At 40.9% G+C, this 23,973-nt stretch overlaps 2 protein-coding genes across 2 annotated transcripts in view; one reads left to right on the top strand and one right to left on the bottom strand.

Annotated features, from left to right (window-relative positions):
* Window positions 1-16,882, bottom strand: part of mrpl11 (mitochondrial ribosomal protein L11) — a 45,089-nt gene extending 28,207 nt beyond the window's left edge. Inside the window, exon 1 of the mRNA XM_034092132.1 lies at window positions 16,775-16,882. The gene's annotated coding sequence lies outside the window, so the exon portion shown is untranslated. The remainder of the gene's footprint in view (window positions 1-16,774) is intronic.
* Window positions 16,883-18,645: 1,763 nt separating this feature from the next.
* LOC117453497 (uncharacterized) lies at window positions 18,646-23,964 on the top strand. Its single transcript, XM_034092313.2, has 4 exons — window positions 18,646-18,904; window positions 21,067-21,500; window positions 22,328-22,407; window positions 22,519-23,964. The coding sequence occupies exons 1-4, from the start codon at window positions 18,727-18,729 to the stop codon at window positions 23,471-23,473; spliced, it is 1,647 nt and encodes a 548-aa protein (XP_033948204.1). The 5' UTR covers window positions 18,646-18,726; the 3' UTR covers window positions 23,474-23,964.
* The last annotated feature ends 9 nt before the right edge of the window (window positions 23,965-23,973 follow it).

Raw genomic sequence — 23,973 nt, 5'->3', positions numbered from 1 at the left:
GAGGGGTCAGCTTTTTCATTCCACCTTTAAATGCATTTGCCAAATTAGGAGTCAATTAGTGCAGAGGGGAGCCTGGCCACAACTCCTGGCTTCTCTCTAGGGACACATAAAAGCTAGCCCATAATCTTCTGCTGGAATAAAAGTGATACGGACAGGGCGATTTAAAAAAAAAGAAGGAAAAAAGATCAATGCTTGGAGCCAAGGGACAAATACAAGTTTTAAGGTTGAGCCTTGTGATGCAGGGGATCCCGGCATTCAATAAAAATAAGTACTGGAGGAGAGGAGAGAAGAGCAGCCATGATTCATTGTAGTCAACGGAGGGTATCCAATTAGATCAACAGAGGAGACACAACCCAAAAGATATATGGGAACACACGCTGCTTTGGAGCAACAAATGGGGAGAAACTGCTCCGAAGAAAAGTTGAGTCTATCGTGGCTGCTGATTATCCAGCAGCCGTTAAAGTGCAACCTCCATGAGGCGATATTTAGGGCATTAGAGCATTACCCATTCTGCGGAAAGAGTCCCAAATAGAATCCATTTTGAATTCTCTCAATAGCTGTCTTCAGTGCAATGCAAGTGTCTTAAAGAGCCTGTGACACCATCCCAACAACTGTTGTGCAATGACATATTGGGCTACTAGTAATCTCGAACCGTCAGTTTAAAAAAGAAAAAGCGATACCGTTCCGTTAAATATCAATAATTTCGAACATCGCGGGGAAATTCCTTCGACTCATTTTGAAGTTTTGGGGGAAGCCGGAAGTGACGTCAATGCGGGAACGCTTCGAGAGCCAAACACGGACAAAGTGTGTTGTCATGCGTAGAAATGGTGAATTAGGATTAGGCACGTTAATAACGTTTTAATGAAGTTGACTACAGTATATTCATATTTGTCAGTGCTTTCATGTCAATTTGGCGACATAAACATAAATGATCGTGGTGAAGAAGATGATGATTACATTAGGATTAAAAATCGGGAGTGAGAGCTGCTGAATTTCCTCCCGTCGGATGTGATATAAAAACAAATATTTTTGTGGTTGTAAACTCAAGTGGATGAAACTACATTTATTAGTGCTTTCATGTCAATTCGGCGAACATATGATACATTAAATGATCGTGAGGATGATGATTAAAAATCGTTTGTTTGAGCCGGTCTGCATTTCCTGATGAGAAAACAAACCGATGCTTTTTGTAGTTGTACACCAACGTGGATTAAACGTGTGTTTTTTTTACCACAATGTTGGGGAAATTAATGGATAAAATGCACGGATTATTATTATTATTCCCACTCCGATCGGGACACTAGGTCCACCGTTTCCCCGCAGCGAGGCTCCCCCCGTTGACAGTTTACGTGGGCTGGGTGCAGTGGCGGACTGGCCATCGGGACGAATCCCGATGGGCCGGTACCGAAGTGGGCCGGTCGGATAAGTCACCAGCACATCCCCCATAGGCGGCACGTGAGGCTCAGGTTTGAGAAGGCTAAATAACTTCTTTTACTTGACGCTGCCCGCCTCCGGCGTCTATAGAAAATAGATGAACTCAGTGTGCGGAGTTTAAATCTCTCAAGTCATATTACAGGATAAAGGAAATACAGTTTAAACTGCCGTATGCAGAGAAGACGCCGACGTGTCGCACTTATCATTCATATTACATCATCAATCAGTCGATCATATAATATCATAATATATCATATATTTCCTTATCTGAGTCAGCTTCTCCAGCCTCATCTGGCCGTGCAACACTCACAGTGTCACAGACTGGATGCAGAAGTATTATTTAACACATTATGTTGACGAAACACTCGAGACACATGTAATTAAAGTCAGATCCACTCGTGTCTTAGTGAACGCGCTCTCAGCTGGAGAGAGAAACCCTGGCTGAAGTCGAATAGTCCATTTAGCTTAGGAACCTTCCTAAAGGAGTGAAATGACCCGGAAGTCCCTCAGTGGCAGCCATGATAAGTGCCGTTCGAATTCTCTAGAATGATGAGAATGAAAGGAAAGGAGGTTTCAAACTTCCTTTATAACCTCCTTTAGCTTAGGAACCACTGGATCTCCCTTGACGAGAGGAGAGGAGAAAATGCTGCCCCACAATGCATTGCAGCCGCAGCATTTGCCGTCACTCAACAGTCGGCCGTTCACGGAAACAACCGATTATGAGAAATGATATCATGAAAGTTACGGTGCTTATTAAGCATTTTAAAACGTATGTGGTAAGTTGCCAAAGTGCTTTGTTTTGAACGTTCATCAGTATTATAATCAAAAAGAGAAATATGAACGTTAGTTTTTACTGAAATTATCAAATAAAGTCAACATTTCACTGAGCTGTGTAGGGTTTGTTCAACTTTTAAAAGATGTTTGAATGGTGATATACACAGTGATAGATGTTAAGGACTAACGTTTATAATAAATACATTTGTATTGATTTTAAGATCTTTTCATAGTTCATACAATCTTTGGGATCATTTGTATTAATGTGGACCGGAGGGAGAGGGAGACGAGCAGAAGTTTCACTTTCCTTTTTTATTTAAATTCCAACTTTGGTCATGAAGAATATGTGTCTCTGTTGTCCACGTTCATAAAGCAAAGCAGCAGCATCAGAGCACGGAGCAGAGTCTCTAGATGAGTCCCTCGTTCTTATTAAACATCCATGTTGTAGTCCGCTGTATAGAAAACTGTGGTTTCCATAGTTTCCCCACAGCAGCAGACGCACACAATGACGTCCGCTGGCGCATCATAAACACGTCGGAGAGTGAAAGTGCATTCGGATTCTCTAAAGTACCGCAGTCTCTTCTCCTAAGTCCTTTTGAATTCTCCTATCCACTATCCCTTAACCCCGTGACGTTTCACTCAGAGGTCAAGGAATAGACGATAGGGTTAGAATTTAGGAGCTGATCTTTGGACTATCCGACTGCAGCCCCTGGCTTGATTTACCGAGTTGATAACCAGCGTCGTCGGACCGCTTAGCGAGATCTCGTGTGTTAGTTTGTTGTTGTTAGTTTGTTACTCAAACATATCCAGGGTCTGTTTAACTGGCTTCGTAGTACAGGGCACAGGTGGCTAGCAGCGCTAATGTCAAAGACACAGACATTATACATTATATTTGTATTTTACCAGGATGCAGTGACACACATATTTACATTTACTATATACAGCACCTGCCGCCCCTGACATCCCCACTCCCCCCGTTGACAATTTACTAGCGGTACCGAAGTGGGCCGGTCGAGAGTCCCGGGATGATTTGTAGTCCCATTCCACCACTGGCTACATGACCATATGATCGCCCATATTGACGCACCTCATTCCTAAACTTCTAACAGATACAACATAAACCGATCCTTCAGCCTCATATGAGCTTTCAGACACGTTCAACATGAACCTGTCATCGCTGTCTGAGCTTGCTGCTGTGTGCGCCGTCGTGCGTTTACATCTGACTGTATATATATAAAGGTTTACATGCAGATGCTGGGATCCTGGACGGTGCAGCTGGAGCGCTGTGCCCGCAATGACGTCACCCATCATTTGGCGGGACTTGAAGAATCCGCGAGAAGATCCAGAAAATTGTCAACATTGAAGGCAGATTAATGGTTATCAAAGTACAAATATCCAAAATCAGTTTAGTAACGGTTTTCAAGGGGACAATATGTACTCAAATTGATGGGTTTGGATGATGGGGGAAAACCGTGTCACAGGCTCTTTAAACTTCTGCATTTCAGAGGTCAATTTCAGCTACTCACCTATTGTGTTAAGGTACTTCATTGCAGAAAATCTGAGTAGCAGTTCAGATCCATTTTGGAGCTAATTAGAAAATGCAGAGACCAATATGCATTCAATCTGAAGGGAGAAAAGCCACTCCTGTGTCAGGAAAGACTCACGAATGCTAAAATGGCAAGCTGCAGAGAAATGACTTAAACAGCACTTTGAGGGGGCTGCAAAGAAAATCAATCAATGAAACGGCGTACTGTACGTCCAGAGAGATGAGGCTTAACTGGAGTTTTGTGAATGCGAGAGAAAAACAATTAGAGCTAGCATCAAATGTAGAGTTTAATTTCTATTTGGGGCAAAGGGAATAACAGTTCTGCGATCGGGGAAATGACAACGTCATGCTTTAATGCACCGCAACTCCAATCTCTGTTGGAGTACGAATAATAAAACCACAGTTCCCTTGCCAAATGAGATCACTCCTCACAATACCAAGCGGTGAATGCAGAAGAAGAATTGACCCACATAAGGCACCACAACTGCACAGAGCGCACCTTTCCCACAGCTGAATTGACTTTAGATTCAAGGCATGGAGGCGTTCACTGTGCAGCGGCAGCACACATAGTTCAAGGCAGTACAATAAGCCCCAATCAGAGCGGGGGTCGCACTTTCCTTTGCATAATCAAATCAACGCCGCAGTCATTTGCAAAGAAGAGACACAATTCTGAGCTGCTCTTTAGGCAGAATATTACATTCATACAGCAATTACTGGCAACAGTGTTGTCGATAACACGGAGTACGCAGAAAGAGCAATTTGTTGTGGAGCGTAAAAGCACTTTGTTGAAACATGCTTGATAAATGACATGCCACGAAGCCAGCGTTTAAATGATCATCTAATGAGGAAGCTGAGGGGAGCGATAGGAGAGCAAAGAAACCCGTTGGCTCATTCTCCAAACGCTGCTATCCCTATAGTGACATTCTAAGTTAAATGTTTGTCATTATTCCATTAGGATCTGGCATCAAGTCTATGGTTTTCAACTCATGTCGTTTTGGTTGATAAATCAACCCCTAAATCCAGACTCAAAATCCTAGCAGTTTCTCGGCTGTCTGTCAAGGAATCATTCCCCCCCGCTGCCTGTCAGACAGACGACCTGGGATGGAGACACAACATCTCTGAGAGGTAAACATGTCAATAACACCGAGCACACGGGGGGGGGGGGGGGGGGGGGGGGGGGGGCTGGTGAAGAATAGGGTCATTATAAAGTGCAGGTCTACATAAACTGTTGTGGGAAGATAATCTGAAATTAGACTCTCCGTGTAAAAACTCATTCCATCTTTTATCATCTATTCATTATAAAGTGTGTTCAGATTTCCACACAGCTGTAAACAGCAGCTCCGGTGGTGCGTTTCAGAATAATTAAAACTGACTGCACTTCAAGGAAAAAGCGGTCTTTGATTAAAGAAATTAATCAGTTTGCTATTAAAAAGGTGTGTTTAATTGCAGAGATAAAGCACACCGCTGTTCTTAGTTTAGGCTATTAGAGTATCTTTCATCTTCATTAAGGAACAGATCAAACGGAAGCCAGCATCAATGCATCCTCTAAATCTGTTCTTTATTTACAGCTCAAGGTTAAAGAGTTTCAATACAATTCTGGTCAAATAAAGGAAATGATCTCTTTTAGTTATCGTAGGAGAATGCCCTCCATATAAATGATACCTGCAGTGCATCTGCCGTGAGGAGATCAAGTCTTCTTCTTCTCTTTGTGTCGTGGGATCCGGCTTTGTACCTGAAACATGTGGCTCAATAATCTCTGTTACACTTCATCTGTTTTCTCCTCTTCATATCTCGGCTGAATTGAAAAGAGAATCAGTGGAGAAGATGAAGTCAAATATGTTCTGATAACACAGAACCGGTGCTGCCACATGGACTAAAGAATCAAAGATTGTTATCTTTTCAGATTAAATCTCTGACAAAGATTTATTTGAGGGTATTAAAAAAACCTGAAACGGTGTGCTTCAGTAGAAGCTTCCCTCCACATGTATAACCATCAGAGCACCTTTATGTTTCCCTGCAGCTTCCCCCACGTCCATCCTAAACTATCTTTGTAGGGTCGGGGGGAGGGCGTGCCCACCAGACCAAAGATAGTAATGCTGACTTGTGTTTGCCAAGGTTTGACATAGGGCTGAACGATTAATCGCGATTTGAAATGATGCGATTATGGTGAAACAAACCGCCTGAGTCAGGTTAGTAATGCTCCATCACATGTTTCTATTACAGGGTGGATCTTAAACGGAAGTGTCATGTAAGTTTAGTTCTTCCACTCGTAGCTCGGGCAGCGAGGGTGCTAGAGACCGGAGCACGTTGATGCGACCTTCCTAGCCGGGGATATGGCCGCATTTTACAATAAACTTCCGTTGGGTCGCTTAAAAACAAATATCGCAAATCGAATCGCAATATCTGTCAGAAAAATCGCAATTAGATTATTTCCCCAAATGGTGCAGCCCTAGTTTAACACCAACATCTGGTACTTTTCATAATTTGGTTTAAGAATAAATATGTAAAGAAAGTAAAACTATTGCCCATGGGAAACTCGGACGCACGGAGCCTGGCAGCTAGCATGGCTGCAAACTCTTATCACACATGTTGATAGGGAAGAGCAATATGACAATGCATACCATGAGAAGGGTTGATTCATTGAGGAATCATTGGATCTAAAAACATTCAGAAAATATAAACAAATCTCACTCAAAAAAGTCAAATAAGATGCCTTTCAAATTGAGTCTTGTTTTATCAGTTCAAAACCCAAAGATATTATTAGTTTAGTTGTTGTGATAAAAACAGAAAAAAGGAGGAAATCACAAACAAAGTTCGTTTAAATCGATACAATGATTATAAAAATATGTTTTTGTTGATGGCCTAATGGATTTGTCCACTAGCTCATGTAAAAATGTGTCTTTCATTTTGTGTATATATATATATTTGCACACATTTTTGTTTACATTTGTTTTTATATTCGGGATTGTGGGAAACGGTATTTCGATCTCTGTCTGAACACACAAACTGCAAGATTGACAATAAAGTTGACTTTGACAATGTATTGTCAGACATCGGGGATTTAGTCCTGCTGTTTATTTGTGGCTGTACGAGGCCTTGCTTTGAGTCAAAGACGGACAGTAGGGAGGGGACATGAGAAGGAGTGGTTATAAAATACAGGTTGAACATCTGTCCCAAACACTACGCCACCATGGAGCTCTGTGGTACAGGATTTTATCACCAACCACTATTTTTTTGCTTTCACATCCCTCCCTTCCATTTGCTATGATCTGCTTCACTGTTCCCCATGTGTTGCGATAACATGGTGTTCACAGCCGGCTGATCCAGCCCTGGGATTTAAGCTGATATTACGCATTTACAGAAGCTTCTATCTGCGGCTGTGTTTAAAACGTGTGATCCATTACTTGATACATATGTCTGGTCCTCAGGGTGTAATCTGTGATAAGACCTAACATATTCTCTCTTGGAACTCATCACTCAAGAAACCCATTCTGTCTCCATCTCTTCAAAGAGATTAAAACCTGTCGGATTTCCAAACAGAAACCACCATTAGTATTCTTAGAAATTATAGGCAGAGGGACAGCTTTCAATGTAATCTTCCACACTAAGACTCTGACAATCAGTTACAATCATCTCTAAGCGTGGCAGCATTCACTTTTACATTTGATGCACATGGACATTTTCAATTAGAGATTAACTCACAATAATTAAGCACTCACACGAGTGACTGCTAAAGTGGCTTATGTCCCACCACAGGAAGCTGCCACCAAAGAAGATGCAAAACAAACAGGAAGAAAAGCCCTGAAGACAAGCTGAAGACGCCGGGTACTAATAGAAAAAGAGAACTGGCATATTTGAAATTATCAAAGCAATTTCATGTTTCTGCTCATCTGTGCAGGAAAGTTTGAACCCCATTAGTGCAACATTTAACGACGGGCGTCCTTGAATACATAAGTTGAACAAATCTCTGTTAACGGCAAAACAAACGCAGGAAAGACCTTCGGCGGCAGCAGGGGAACTCTGAGCTGCAGCATTTGTTTAGATGGCACCACGTTGTGAATAAAGAGCGGCAGATTAACGGTAATAATGAGACTAATGCAGTGACCAAACAGAACAAATTCACTGGGCGGCGATCGTTCGCTGCGCCACACGGGACGCTCTGGATAAGATTAAGAGATCAGGTATAAAGTTATAGAGTCATATGCCAATGCTGCTCCGCTGCATCAGTATTCAGCTCACCTAACGCAGGCCCTGGAGCTATTGATTGCTGAATGCCAAGTGCTAAAGGCCGGTCAAATAAAACGAAGAACTCAAGACGAGTCTGAATGATCCCACAAGACTGAGAGCGGGGAACTCGTGGCCTGATTTAACCGAGAGCTGAACCTGCAGGTCTCGTCTCTCCGCGCCAACAAATTTTCAGAAATAAAAAACCCGTGATTTCCACTCAGGAATAAACTCATTTGAAATCCGATCGTCTATTCTACCAGATTTAATTAGTTTGAAATGGCATAGTGAGGCAGGAAATGCTTCACATCACATTTGCAGGGAGCAATTATCTATTTTGATTAATATTTTTTAATTTAGCTGATATTATCACTGTGGAGATAGACTTTTAATTTGTGCTAAAATATTAATGAAATCTGGAGGGTGAACATTTTGACTGTTAAGCATGTTATATGGTCCAACACATCATTACACAATGCGTCGTTTCAGTCTCATTCTGACGGGTTTTATGATCATTTGAAACGAGAGCTGTAAAAAATATTGAGCATCACATTATTGTGTGAATCTATTATGAAAACAGTTTACATTGAAGGAGTTTTTACTCAGGCTCACGTTGAATGTTACAGTGACTGCACTTACACAAATGAGTAGCAGGCCATCAACAGCCTCAGACTATTTGAAGTGTAATAGAAAAATCAAATGTTCCTTTTTGAGGGGAAGTATTCTTTCTTTTTTTTATCACAAAAAAAATCTCTGCGCAGAGCCCTGACCACACCTCTGTTATAAAGTAGCACCAAGTGTGAGCCAATCATATGGCTGTCATGTTTGCTCTGTATATACAATGGGCTCCGCAGTGCATTATAAGCACTTCACTTATCTCTCAGCTGTCAAGCAGTTGACGTGCAGAAACACATCAGTTAATAAGGGGCAGCTGCTTTCGTGCTGACTGCTGAACACATTCCCATCACTGCAGCCTGGACTCAAACCAGCACCTTGTACATGAATAGTGATGACTCCCAGTCTAAACTCTCTGAATGCATTATCTCTGCTTCCCTGTGATCACATCCCAGGGAGGCCGTTTTCTTCCCAGACTCCCCTGAATTACATCCCCCCCCCCCCTCCCCACCCACATCATGTTGGAATGGATGAGACAGACTGTGTAACAAACCTCTTCCTGCAATTGGAATACATTTAAAAAAGCAAACAACCACAACACTAACGCATCAGCAGCATATGGTACCTGACAAACATTTAAAAAATAGTGAAAACCACTCAGTTGACAGGATTGTCTGGAATATTGTGCCATCAGCCAACATGTTTTACTTGTTGTGGCTATACAGCCCGGTAGCTATCCGTTTTTCTTTTTAGCATAAAGCACAGGAAAACCAAAGACTGGTTTGGTATGTCGAAAACAGGCTAAAGTTACATCAGTTGCTACCCCATTACTGCGATCTTCAGATTCACAAAAGGACACGGTACATTGGAAGTCTGTATACATGATTTATATATGCTTAAAAAAAGGAGCTAGAAAGTAAAAAGCTTTGCTCACAACTAGGGTTGCAAAATTCCGGGAATGTTCAAAGATGGAGACTTTCCACGGGAATCAACGGGAATTTATGGGAATAAACTGGGCATTTTCTAAATTGAAGGTTGGCTCTTCATAGGGGACTTAAATATAGTTGGGGAAAGTATATTTTAGCATAATCTTGACTAAAACAAACAGATGCCATTCAAGTACACTTGAATATCCATGCCATTCCTCAATCACATGCACATAGCACACTGCTTACTGCATGGCTATTGAGACCACACCCCCTACAAGCACTGTGCATTCCTCCATCACATGCACAGATGATTTCTAGAAGACTGGATCACACTTTTGAGCCCAAAGCAGAAGACAAATGAAGCCACACATTTGAGCCTGTGAATGGCTTCACAAAGTGAAGTAAGTTTTGATGATATCATGGGGTAATATATTTATTTAATGTTTAAATTGCAAATATCACATACAAATGTATTCATCTAGTACAGTGTTTCTCAAACTTTTTCATACCAAGGACCACTTAAAGGTGGGGTAGATAATTTTGGAGAAACCAGTTTGAGTGCGCTAGAATTTGAAAATACACAGCCGGAAAAAATCTGCCACTTCCTTACAGAGCCCCTCCTCCAACACACAGGAACGCGCACATGACCAATGAGGGCACGAGATAAGTTTGTGCCCCGATGGAAGGCTGACAGGCAGGTAGGCCATCCAGTTATTTTAGCTGGGCCGGCTAAAATGACTGGTTGTGCTTTTTACAGCACTACGGCTTCCACAGATGACCTTTTCTTCTGGATTTTTTTGTCAAAGCACTTCATTGCGGGATGTTAAGGTTTAAGAGCATTCCATGGAATATAACAAAAAGTGTATCTCGAGCTGGTTTCTCAAACGTACTACTACTACCCCACCTTTAACCAATAAAAAAAACACTCACGGACCACCTAACTCCCCAAATATCCCAAAACACATTGTTCCACCCCTTTGCGACCCTACTCATAACATCATTACACTTCTTTATGTTGCGGCTTACATTCAGCTGCAGCACCAACAAGCGATGGGAAGACAGGTGCACACACTGCAAGCCAACTGTGACTGCAGCCGGGATGTGACAGTAAACCACACACACACACACACACACACACACACACACACACACACACACACACACACACACACACACACACACACACACACACACACACACACACACACACACACACACACACACACACACACACACACACACACACACACACACACACACACACACACACACACACACACACACACACACACACACACACACAGGGCTGAGAATCCTGCTGCAGCTGGACCTCATCTTAAGAACAGTGGGGAGGTATAATTGATTATAACAGTGTGGGTGGATGGTTGGTGAACTGGAAGATGGACTTTAAAATGAAGAGGACCTTGAATAAACATGAAGCCTCCAGCTACAAGGAGCCTGGACTAAGCTGAAGGATGAGCTTGATTTTGCAGCAAAGGATGTGCAGTTAAGACTCAGCTCTTTTAACACCTAGCTAGAGCAGGACATCTCTTTACTCTGATCTACTCTCAGACATTTACACATTTACAATCAGGTGTATTCAATGCAAACAGGTGGCTTCCAACTAATTTAGTAGAGGGTACATACAGATAAATGCAAACATGTAAGTCCAATTTCACATACTGCAATCCGTATCTGCATGTGGGAGTCAATTGTTTAAAATTGTAATATTAATCTAAGCTACTGCAACTTCAGAAAACAATCTAATTCTGTAAATCCTACTTGCATGTCTTGGCGTCTTGAAAAATTATTACATTTACATAAGGCAATTAATTAATTGAACGCCTTGTAAAACGTTTTAAGGATCTGCAGGAAACCTTAAAATTGCTTTATATATATTATACACACACATATATATATATATATATATATATATATTAGGGATGTCAAGTTAACGCGTTAATAACGCAAACATTTTTTAACGCCACTAATTATTTTAACGCGATTAACGCATGTGTATTTTTTGTCCTCGGCCGCCCCGTAGTTTCAGAGCGCATCGAGTTTAAAATACCATCTACAAGCTGATGCTGACAGCCCCGCTCCTGCCGCCCGCTTGTGGCAGACCACACTTCCACGCTCACCGGCAGGCACCGACTGGCCATCGGGGGGAGGACCGGGAGGGTGTGTGTATGTGTGGCCCGAGAGAAAGACCTTACGTGTATTGTTGTTGTTGTTAGCATCTGGTGCTAGCTAGCTGCGCTAACGGATATAAGGAGCTGTTTAAATTAAAACAGAGGAGCGACATTTCGCCGACAACTGCGCCGAGCCAACAACTGCGCCGAGCCGACAACTGCGCCGAGCACAGGAAGCCAGACAGTGGGACATTGCACGAAAAGTCAGCACACTCAGCACGGATAGTGCGCGCAACATGATTGCAGCGTCCAGGCAGCTGCTCCATCACACACACACACACACACACACACACACACACACACACACACACACACACACACACACACACACACACACACACACACACACACACACACACACACACACACACACACACACACACACACACACACACACACACACACACACACACACACACACACACACACACACACACACACACACACACACACACACACACACACACACACACACACACACACACACACACACACACACACACACACACACACACACACACACACACACGAGAGGTTCCAGATTGAATTGAGGCGAATATTTGTAATGTTCAGAGGTTGTTGTGTTTAATATTCATGAGAATATTTGTCATTGTTCAAATGATAAACATTTGCATAAAGCATATTTGATAAGAGTATTAAAAACTTGAAATATATTCCTCTAAGGTACATTTAGAACAGATAGAAAATGTGCGATTAATTTGAGATTAATCGCGATTAACTATGGCTAATCATGCGATTAAATATTTTAATCGACTGACAGCCCTAATATATATTAGGGCTTAACGATATACCGTGTCATGGCGATAACAGCGATATGCGCATGCGCGATATTCACACCGCAGGGACGTGCGGTTTTATTCATTTTTGTTTTAAATGCTAACGCACTTTAGCACAGAATTCAAAATAAAGATATCCTGATTACTTATCGAAACTGCACATACAATATATCCGATTAAAGCTGAGACTCCACAGATTATTTAAGTATAGTATCTAAGCGATCCGATCTCGCGACAGGGGAAGCAAACACAGACATCACAACACGTACCTTTACGGAGCTTTTATGGGAGATTGTCTCACCGTAGCTGTCAATCTGATCAAAAGACGTGTTCAATGGCATTAAAAACGAGAAAAAACGCGGCTGAATCGGTTGATCCATAGGTTGATAATGTATCTGTGGCTTTGAAGCAATTGTTTATAATCCATGATTCCATTGTTATGTAAAAATCGGAGCACAAAGGTTAGCTGCTAATGGTAGCCACCAGAGTGTATGCAGCTTCCGGTTTTGGCTACGCGTCACTCTCGCTCCTTATTTGGTAATGTGTGTATTAGACTGCCGCATAGCCAAGACCGGAAGCAGCAGCCACTCTGGTGGCTACCATTAGCAGCTAACTTTTGCTCTGTGATTTTTACATAAGAATGGAATTATGGATTATAAATGTAATAATTTTTTTATACAGAGACGTTAAAAACCTATGGATTAACTGATTTGTTCTCGTTTTAATGCCATTGAACACGTCTTTTGATCAGATTCACAGCTACGGTGAGACGATCTCCCCTAGAAGCTCCGTAAAGGTACGTGTTGTGATGTCTGTGTTTGCTTCCCCTGTCGCGAGTTCGGATGACTCAGTGATGATACTATATACCTAAATAATCGATGGAACCTCAGCTTTAATCGGATATCTTGTATGTGCAGCTACGATAAGTAATAAGGGTACTTTTATCTTGAGTTCTGTGCCAAATTCCGTTAGAATTTTTCGCTCAGTGGTCATTTAGATGCTTCTTATGAGACTTGTGTTTTGTTTTGGTAAAAATTGTTTGTATCGTCAGCAGGGTTGGGAGGGTTACTTTGTAAATGTAATCAGTTACTGATTACTGATTACATGGCTCTGAAAGTAATCCGAATACAGTTACGTGTCTTTAAAAAGTAACGTAATCAGATTACTTTTGGATTACTTTCTTTTTCCATCACAGATGGGTATGTTTTGGTGAACAGGAGACACAAAAAGCAAAAGGAAACTGAACGTGTTTTTACTGTTTTAATGGCTTATCAAGAGCACAACTGAAACATCACATCTGAAACGATTTAACAACATAATACACTTTTTGGAGATGCAGCTTGGGATGTGAGGAGTGAGGGACACGGCTTAGAACGGGCGTGTCGCCTTCTGTCCTGCCAGTGTTGGCAGGACATGAATTAAAATGTCGAACTCGGACTTCATTTTAAGGACATTTCGGCCAGGCGTGTAGAGCTATATTTGTTTAAGCACCGGATTGGCAAAACAGGAGAGTGTGTGCACCAGTCTGCCTTGATCTATGTATTCATGTCCGTGACTCTAACGGTATTTGCTGCCCACAGCTGTTTTATAGAAGGAACACCTCCTTCACTTCATGAAATCTCTGCAGCACCAGGAGGCAGCGGGAGGGTTAACTCAGCCTCTGAGAAGACGAGCTCGCAGTGCCTTTCACGCACTGCCTTTCACGCACCGCCTTCACATTAGTAAGGCTAAAGAGCGACCGCAGGCTGATGTGTTTTAACCACACATACACACGCGATTTAAACGCAGACTTGTGTTCCTCCATGTTTCGTTGTTATTGTTTTACTGAGCGAGCGGACCCGCGATTTTTTTTCAAACGCTTTTTTGGCCCATCTGCGGCGGTAATAGGTTTTGTGCGCTGTGATGATTCGGCTGTACCTTTAGTAATGAATATTAAATGTTGTGAGGAAATCTTTACACCAATAATTCCAATAAGTAATCCAAAATGTATTCACTAAAGGTTTACGAAAGTAACTGTAATCAGATTACTCGTTTTTCAAATGTAACGCGAGCTGAATACAGTTACTTGATTTTTGTATTCTGATTACGTAACGCCGTTACATGTATTCCGTTACAACCCAACCCTGATCGTCAGTTAGCTGAGATTATTTCCGTTAATCTGGTATAACACATTAATAGGTTCTTAAATATTAAGATCCCCTGACACAGTGTCGTGAAAAAAAAGTAAAGTACCCGCCAGGACCTTGGGGCTTAACATGTTAAAAAAAACGCAATATATATCGCCCTAATATATATATATATATATATATATATATATATATATATATACACACACACACACACACACACAGTATATATTTGTTTTACTATTCTTCAATTCTTTATAAAGTATAAATATACTACCAATATATCCCTGAGCCAAGATCACTTTCCATTGGAGTACTCAGGGTCATAACAAATGAACAAACACTGACGGATGCCAAGAGGATAAAAGGTGATGACCACACTTTAATAATATATCATCTTATCTTCTGTGGAAAAGTACAGTCTTGTTCAAACGGGTCATTAATAAGTCTTTCTGAGTCTTTCATGGTTTAAGTGTATGATACCTGACGCTACATTAGGTTCTGGATGACCTAGGGGACTACGAACCACCGGACACAAAACAGCAGTACTATCGCCACTCAAATCCTCTCTTTCCTTTTCTTACTATTTGTTGACATCCATAATTCATCTCTTTCGGGTTTTTTGTTGGTTACAAAAACAACCCAAGCACCAAGATCTTAGGCAGAGCCCAAATACTGCTCTCTTAATCTTATTCACTTCATCCAATTCACACATTAATCATAGGCTATCTGCTACACATAAATCATTGTGCAATCACATAAACTATAGCTAACCCTGTGAATAGGAGATGCGTGTAAATATATGAATATAGGCATCCGTCCACAACAGCATACTCATTAACTACAGATTTGATTTTGTATAGGTATGTATGCAACATAAAAAAAGGTGTGTTTGTGAAAGTCACTTTAGGCCATCCCGCACAATAGGATACTCTATTTTATAAATACTGTATGGGATGTCTCTGCTCTGTCTCTATTTCATATAAGGGGCCCTTGGCTTTAAACATGTTAAAGACCCCTGCATCATTGTTTAATGTTGGTGCATTTAGGCAAATTAATTCTTAACTCTAGAAATACCTGGTTATGCTGTCAGGTTACTAAAAGTACTTCCTGCCAATTAGAGATTTTTCAGTAATCATTATGAATCGACCCATAACACACATCTAACAACGTTAGGAGAGAGTCGTTTATCAGATAATCATATTTGAGGCCCAGCATGAAGTGAAGAAATAATCTAGTCAAAACTTAAAGGGGCCCTATGATGCTTTTTAGGGTTTTCCCTTCCCTGCAGTCTGTTATGAAGGTTTCTGTGTTAATTGTAATATTATAGGAACGAACAACACCGATTTGAAGCTTAGGTCGTCAAGAGGCAGAATAAAATAGCAAAGCAAAACAGTAAAATGTATTAACAATTCCACATCAAGCAAACACATCAGTCAAATATAATATATGGAGAAGCTCTTGTTTCTCTAGAGTACACTTTTGGTATTGAAGATCGTAAGTACTTCTTTATAACATTACATCTTAATGTTATGAAAACAGAAACAATGTAAGCAAAGGGTCCTTGGTGTATGTTTATCCGCCTCTTCAAGTATGTATTTGTGTTCATCTAATTCCATTGAGTGGCCTGGGAACACATGCAACTCAACCCCACCACTGAGCAACACGATTTTGATTTAAATATTGCTAAATATGCGTGAAAAGACATGTTTTTATCCAAGTAAGCCTCACTTACAAACAAAATCAGAAACACGAAGACGTGTTTAAGGGGGAAAACTGTTTAACCTTAGATAAAATATGTTGTGCTCATAATAGATCCTTTTTGCTCATAGTAAGATCCTGGTTTCAGAAATAGCAATTTATTTCAAATGCATAACAGAAGCTCATGACAAACAGATCAATGAGTTCGTGTTCAATCTAAAACGACGATGTGTGAACTTTAAAACACAAAAGCCAAACGCTAAGCTGCTACACTTTGAGTCCAGCAGTAACATTGAACATTAAGCAGCTACACACACCTGTCTCTTAGTTCATACACACTCCGGGTATCATAAAACACAGCTTTAAACATCAATAACGAGTCAGATAAACCAGTGTCGAGCTCTAAAGATAGACAGAAGCCGCATAGTTGTCGTACCTATCACTTGTCCTGTAACTTCACGCTGTTAGCAGCATCCTTCAGGGCGCAGACATCTTGGATTTCTAAAGGCAGCGGCCGGTTTCCTGCCGCAGAGAAAATGATGTCCCCTGCAGGAGAGGAGGAGGAACTGCAGCCTCCAGGAGCACAGCGAGGACTCGGTGAGGGGGGACCATGGATGTATAATAGGGGACAGGATCATAGATATATATAGATATATATATATATATATATATAGATATAGATATATATCTATCTATATATATATATATATATATATATAGACAGGATGACCTTCAACTGGCATGTACTGGCATTTTATAGGCTAGTTGCACGAGTTGCACGGGATGACGTATTTCCATTTCCGGTTCATTATCCAATCTTTATTTCAGACTCAAGGTCCATATCACAAAAAGACAAAACACTCATCAATAAATAAGATAAAAAGCTAAACACAAAACAGATAAAAACAAACAGATAACAACATAAAATCAGTCCAATCACAGCGAGCAAACACATGCTCACCGTCTGTAGAGGCTGTTGCGCCAATGTCTCCAAATCATGGAAGAGAACCGGGTAGAACTCTTCAGAGGGTTAATTAAAATCGAGATAACATTATTGTCCGAGTCTTCCAGGCGACACATGAATCTGTACATTAACTTTCTTAAAAGTGCTTGACAAGTAGGTACCCCCAAGTTAACAAACAGCTGGCTGGCACTGTGACATTGTGGTACCCTCAGCAGCAACCGTAAAGCATCGTTGTATGCAACTTTTAATTTTTGCATGCTTCTAGCCTTGTAGTTACTCCACAGGTGAGCCGTGTACAATGGTGTACAGAAAGCTTTAAAAAGTGATACCTTGACATCTACAGAGCACTTGTGAAACTTCCGCATTAATATGTTTGCCTGGGCGTACAGTTTGCAGCGTTGTCTATGGGTGTCTTTGTCATCTGTGAGATCATCAGAAATATAATGACCAAGGTACTTAATCTCACTGCACACAAGAAGAATGTTGCTACTGAGAATACAATTAGGAAATACAGCCTTTGTATCCTCTTTACTTCTCACAATCATGATGCTACTCTTCTTGGCGTTATACTTAATATTAAAATCAATGCCATACTGGGAACAAGTCCTCAGAAGCTGTTGTAAGCCAGCACTGCATGGGGAGAAGATGATTAAATCATCTGCGTACATAAGGTGGTTGACAACAGTAGCTCCGATGACACAGCCAGTTTTACACAAATTCAGTTTCCCAGACAGATCATCTATGTACAGATTAAACAACAAAGGAGATAAAATCCCACCTTGCTTGACTCCATTACCAACATAAAAATGTTCAGACACAGTATTGCCCCACTTCACCTGCATAGTCTGATGTGCATAGTGTACCAAAAGGCTAAGATCCTTATTATGTACTTGGGTACCCCACTCTGGCACATTTTGTCAAATAATTTGTAATTATTCAGTCTATCAAATGCCTTGGAAGCATCAATAAAACACAGAAACATGGTGGAATTATGGCTTCTGTATTTTGCTATAATGTCTTTTAAAGCAAAAATACACATATCATTCATTGTGTGGTTGTAAACTTCCGGTCTACGGTAGAGGGAAGAGCGATAGATAGCGTATAGATCATAGATATATATATATATATATATATATATATATATATATATCTATGGTATAGTTAGCGATATAGCAAATGACAGCTTTGTTTCCCCCCAAATTCATTTTTGCCCGGAAGTGACGGGTGAAGTGTGTTACCCTCATCTATTGATTGATTTTTTTTATGCTACTTGCCTATCGTCCTGAGGATGGCGCTAATTTAAACGGAAGTCATCTTGAATTTTACGGATGGTTTCTGTGCGTTTGAGTGAAACGTGCTTTGTACGACGTCGAGGAGAAGTTAAATACAACATATCTTGATCTAACATTACGTTAGTCCTCAAAATGTCTAACACCAAACTGCTGCATTTACGGAGTTTTTTAACTGAACGCTTAACTACCGCGGCCGTGGAGATATTTGGAGAAATAGAAACTATTGTGGAGTCTTACTACGAGGAAAACAAGCGCCTGCGGAATGTGCTGCACATGGTGCTCAACCCAGAGATAAAGCTATCGAAAATAGGTTTGTCAATTTTGGTTACCGCAAACATTTTAACTGCCTAGATATGTGAAGATATGAGATATGAGATAAGAGATAAGACTGGTTAACTATAGCACGTGACGTAAACAATCTAAACATTCGTTTAGGGACATTTTATACACGTGAAAGTGATGCCTCCACAGCAGTCTGTAGCTATTATACCACAGTTGTTGTTTTTGTATACTTATACTCAAGCACTTTACCCTAAATGTAACCAAACTCTTCTTATACCACTACTGCAAGGCAAGTTTGATATAGCCCCTGGTTATCCAACTGTTATGTTGTGTCCATGACATGGAAGCTATTGAAAAGAGACTACTTAATACAAATTGAAAAAAATTGCATACAAATATACAATTTAAAAAGAAACACTCAAATCCAATAAAAGAGGTGTGTCTATTTTGTCCAGTGTTATCTGGTATAGATTTGGGAGTCACTGACACATGACATGGAAGCTAATTTGACTATTTAACAAAAAAAAACTTAATTTTCATTACATTATTTCTAACAATATAAGGTGGACTAAAACCAAATATAAAGTGTGTTGTTCTTGTCCAGTGTATGAATACAATGCTGCATTGATTTTGAGTCATTGGGTCATGTCATTTTTTATAAATATAATTATTTAAAAAATCTTAAATTATAGAAGCACTAACATCCAATTAAAAGAGATGAGTGTTTTTAAATCATATCTGGTAATTATTTGGAGACACTAGGTCACATGAGTTATGAAGAATATAAATACAACATTCAGTAAGACTGTTATTAAAAACACTGCATTAGAAGAGTGCTTGCTTCTCTCTCTAACTTTCTCTTTAATCCAAACCCCTGAAGCAAAACCTCCAGAGTTAAGGTGTGTGGCATCAGTTACTGTGGCAATGTTGTCAGGTAAACGAGTGAAAAGGAGCACACCCCACAGGAAATGAAAACTACCAAAACGTCACAAAAACAACTAAATCCTCTCAAGGGAATATCCACACATGGGTGTAGTAAACATCTGATCATGATTAGACAAAGAATAGAGATTATAGACAATTGAGAGGCGAAGTCCCCCCCCTTCCGGGGTACCTCCATGGGACCTTATTTCGGAAAAATTATGTATTGAAGTCAATGAAGAGAGAAAGATTATCTTTCGATCCCGTTTGAATTGTGCCACGAATTACACATATGATGTTTGTCAATTTAAAAGATAATTTTGCAAGTCAAAAAAAAAAGGTGTCGTAAAACTGTGAAGTAACACTTTTTTTTGTGTGAAACCGCTCAATGAACTACCTCTCCCGTCTCGCACCACACTCACGTCACGTTGGCACATTTCACTTCTTTCTTTCAGAATAGAATATAGAATCAGAGGGATGAAACCCCTCTTTAATGGTCACACATGCTAACCCATCCTAGTACCAGGAGTCTAGTACTAGGAGCAGTGGGTAGCTGCTGTACAGCGCCCGGGAAGCAATGGGAGTGAGGGGCGGTTGTCTGGTGCCTTGCTCAAGGGCACCACGGCAGGGCCCAGGAGGTGGACTCCAAGTAGCAGTCCACACTCCATATTTAGGTCTGTTCAGTGTTCAGGGACTTGAACCGGCGACCCTACAGCTCCCAGTCCAAGCCCCTACTGACTGAGCCATTCAGAATGAGCTGAAAAGTATTAAAAGAGGTGAAAATCACTACAAGTCTGGGCATGTTGAGAGCTGTACATACACAAAAGGGGAGTTAGTCGGTTCCGTAAGAGCCAGCATGCGGGACCGGGATTCTGGGATTTGTAGTCTTTCTAGTATTTTTCATAGTCTTATATTTCAACAGTTTTACGACAAACTGTGACTTTTTTGACATGGAAATTATTTTTTAAGATTGACAAACATATGTGTAATTCGTGGCACAATTCAAACGAGATCGAAAGATAATCTTTCTCTCCCCATTGACTTCAATACATACATTTTCCGAAATAAGGTCCCATGGGGGAAGTAGATAGGCGGGACTTCACCTCTCTATTGGTCTACATTTTTCATCTGTCTTGTAACTTTTCCGGTGTGTAAAAATAAAGACTGCTTCCGGAGGCGGGAACTGTGGCTATATAGGTTTTATACTCAAATTGAAGCAAAATATGTATTGGTATTAAATATTGTGTTTCCCCTTTCCCCCCACAATAGATGTTGGCCAATACTCTGGAGCCACACAGGTCAGAGAGCAGCCCTGTGAGCTGAGATCCAGGCTGGAACAGGAAATACTAGAACAGTTGCCCAAAAAACCTAAAGAAGAGCCAATTGAATATGACATAAGTCAGGTATCAGAACAACAGCAAGGACTGGGGGAAGTGGATAACTGTATAAGCTCAGATTGTGTAAAATATGAAACAGAAGAAGAAGACATATGCATGCCCTGTATCACTGATCCATTCCACATAAAGGTGATTGAGTTCAGACCGGACTCATCAGGCACTCTCGAGCCTAGACAGGAGGAGAAATGCTCCCTGTCGGTCTCAGATGCGATCACAGATAACCCACAGCTACACAAAAGTGAACAAAGCGCAAGTCAAAGTCTGGAACTTCACAAATCTGACAAATTGTCAACAACAAATTTAACGGTAAGCTTGTTTTGATGCCTTAGATGTTATTGTTTATGATTGTCATAATGTTTTTTCAATGTGATTGAGCATGGGTTACTTTTTGGAAGATTCTTTCTGTGTAGATTTTAAAATGTGTTTAAAAACTGCCACCGTCTTTTAACTCTAAAAAACTGTACGTTAGGGTACAAAAAAATAACCTGAACCCAAACCTTAGATTTGGCTCAATCAAGCCCTACTTATTAACTCGGTAAACTTTTATTTTCCATCTCGTTCCTAGTAATATTGACTGCCGAAACCATCCACACTCTTACTGAAACAAATAAGACTGCCACGACATGATGGATATATATCGTAGTTTCTTTATTACATTACATTTAGCTGACGCTTTTATCCAAAACGACTTACAATAAGTGCATTCGACCAAGAAGATACAAACTTGAAGAAAACGGAATCATATAAGTACATCAGTTTCATAGAGCCAAAACATTTCAAGTGCTACTCAGCTGGCTTTAGATAAGCCAAACTTGTGACTTTTCGAATCCAAAATAGGTCATTTGTGCGATTCATGTAGATCTGCAATACAAATATTTTTGGGGTATGGGGGGGGCCTGGGACCCGGAGTAATCTGCGGCCGCAAGCTGTTATGTGCCATCATGACACGCATGGTGTTCTTTTTTTATATATTATAATAAAGCGCGAGCTGTGTGCTCGAGTCTTCCTGCCTGTCGGCTCTGCTCATGGATGTATAGAGAGGCGAAGTCCCGCCCATCTACTTCCGACCCATGCGACCTTATTTCGAAAAAACCATTTCAATTAATTTGACAATTCTTTTGTGTAATTAATAGGGTGCGAATCCAGGCAGAGGGAGTGACATGGTGTTCATTTCCACTAAGCCAAAGCAGTTTACAGTTGCTGACGGTGTAAGGTAATATCTATTGTCCTAAGTAATTGTATGTAGCCTGCTACAACTTTGTGATTGTTGTCTGAGTGTAAAATTGTTCTTAAAGTCCTAATTATCATATAAACATGTTCAAAGGAGTACACGTTACAAGGCCGTGCGGGGGGAGCTGCCAGACCCAGATGTCCTCAAAGTCAGCGAGGCATACAAGGACTTCTCAGCAGACATCGCACCACTGATCACCACCATGGCTATAAGTGTGGACGTGCCACTGGTTAACTCCACCTTTGGAAAAGTTCAGGAAGGTAGCCCTATCTCATACCAGCATCCACTACCTCTTAGCCGGGTTATAGTGCGTCACCCAGATGCCCCTCCACCACCACCTCTACCTGTGGATGGCTATAGGCTGGAGCCTACCACCTGTGAGTTTGTGTGCAGTCACCAACAGCACCTCCATCTACTGTCACTTGCGACAACATTGCTCATGGCAAGGAAAATCGAGGTGGCCACAAGGGAGCAGAGCGACAGTGTGGAATGGCACCGTGTTAGGAGGCCAAGAATAACTTCTTCCCGTTTCAGGGAAGTATGCCATGTTCGAGGTCAGAGTTCGGCTGAAAACTTGGCACAACGGATTCGGAAGGGAGTGGCACAAACGGCGTCAATGAAGAGGGGACTGGCACTGGAACCGGTTGCCATCCAGGAATACTGCCGGATTAAAAACACCAATTACTGGCCGTGTGGGTTTGTCATTCACCCAGATGCCCCCTGGTTAGGGTCATCTCCTGACGGTCTGGTGTTTGACCCAACTGAGAGCCCACCTTTTGGACTTGTAGAAATAAAATGCCAAAATGCGAGAAGTTATGTGGACTGTAGCTACTTAAAAATGCAAAGTGGCACATTAAAACTGAAGCAGTCTCATAGCTACTATTGGCAGGTGCAAGGCCAGCTCCTACTCACAGGGATGGAGTGGTGCGATTTCGTAGTTTTTGCAGAGGAGGATATCCTTATACAACGTATCTACAGAGACTGCGAGGTGGCTACAACCATTAGGGAGAAGGGAGATTATTTTTATTTTTATTTTTACATGGACTGATATGCACTACACTACATCATCACACTATACATTACTGATCTAACATGAATATTTTCCTGTATATAGTTCTTTCAATTGCTAAAACCAGAACCAAGTGTGTTCTGTAAGTCCTAGGACCTTTTTGGTCCTTTACTCAAAAGGACCAATGTGAGGAAGAAAGGGGTGTTTATTGGCAGACATTTAATGTCATATGGAGTATGATCACCTAAAACAAATGGCTCACTACTCAATAGTTATCCATTAACAAAAGTTGTGGATGCTAACTAACTTATCTTGCATTGATATAACACTCTTTCAGAGGAAATATTGGAAATGCACATATTATATATATTTTTTGCATCTACTTTCTGGATATTGTACATCTGTTCATCTGTTATATTAACTAGCATTACTTAAATATGCAGAGACTAATTGAAATGTTTAAATATGTATTTCCCCCCCCCTGATATAACATCAACCTATGTTTTGTAAAAGTTTATTAAATTAAATCTGTAAAATGT

The sequence above is a fragment of the Pseudochaenichthys georgianus genome, chromosome 10 (assembly GCF_902827115.2).
Source record: "Pseudochaenichthys georgianus chromosome 10, fPseGeo1.2, whole genome shotgun sequence".
Classification (NCBI taxonomy): domain Eukaryota; kingdom Metazoa; phylum Chordata; class Actinopteri; order Perciformes; family Channichthyidae; genus Pseudochaenichthys; species Pseudochaenichthys georgianus.
Note: the sequence above shows the minus strand (reverse complement) of the source record. Positions and strands in the feature narration are given on the sequence as shown.

Coding starts and splice junctions, on each gene's coding strand:
- LOC117453497 (XM_034092313.2), top strand. CDS start 18,727: ATGTCTAACACCAAACTGCTGCATTTACGGAGTTTTTTAACTGAACGC. Junction 21,501..22,327: donor TGTCAACAACAAATTTAACG/GTAAGCTTGTTT, acceptor TGTAATTAATAG/GGTGCGAATCCAGGCAGAGG. Junction 22,408..22,518: donor ACAGTTGCTGACGGTGTAAG/GTAATATCTATT, acceptor ACATGTTCAAAG/GAGTACACGTTACAAGGCCG.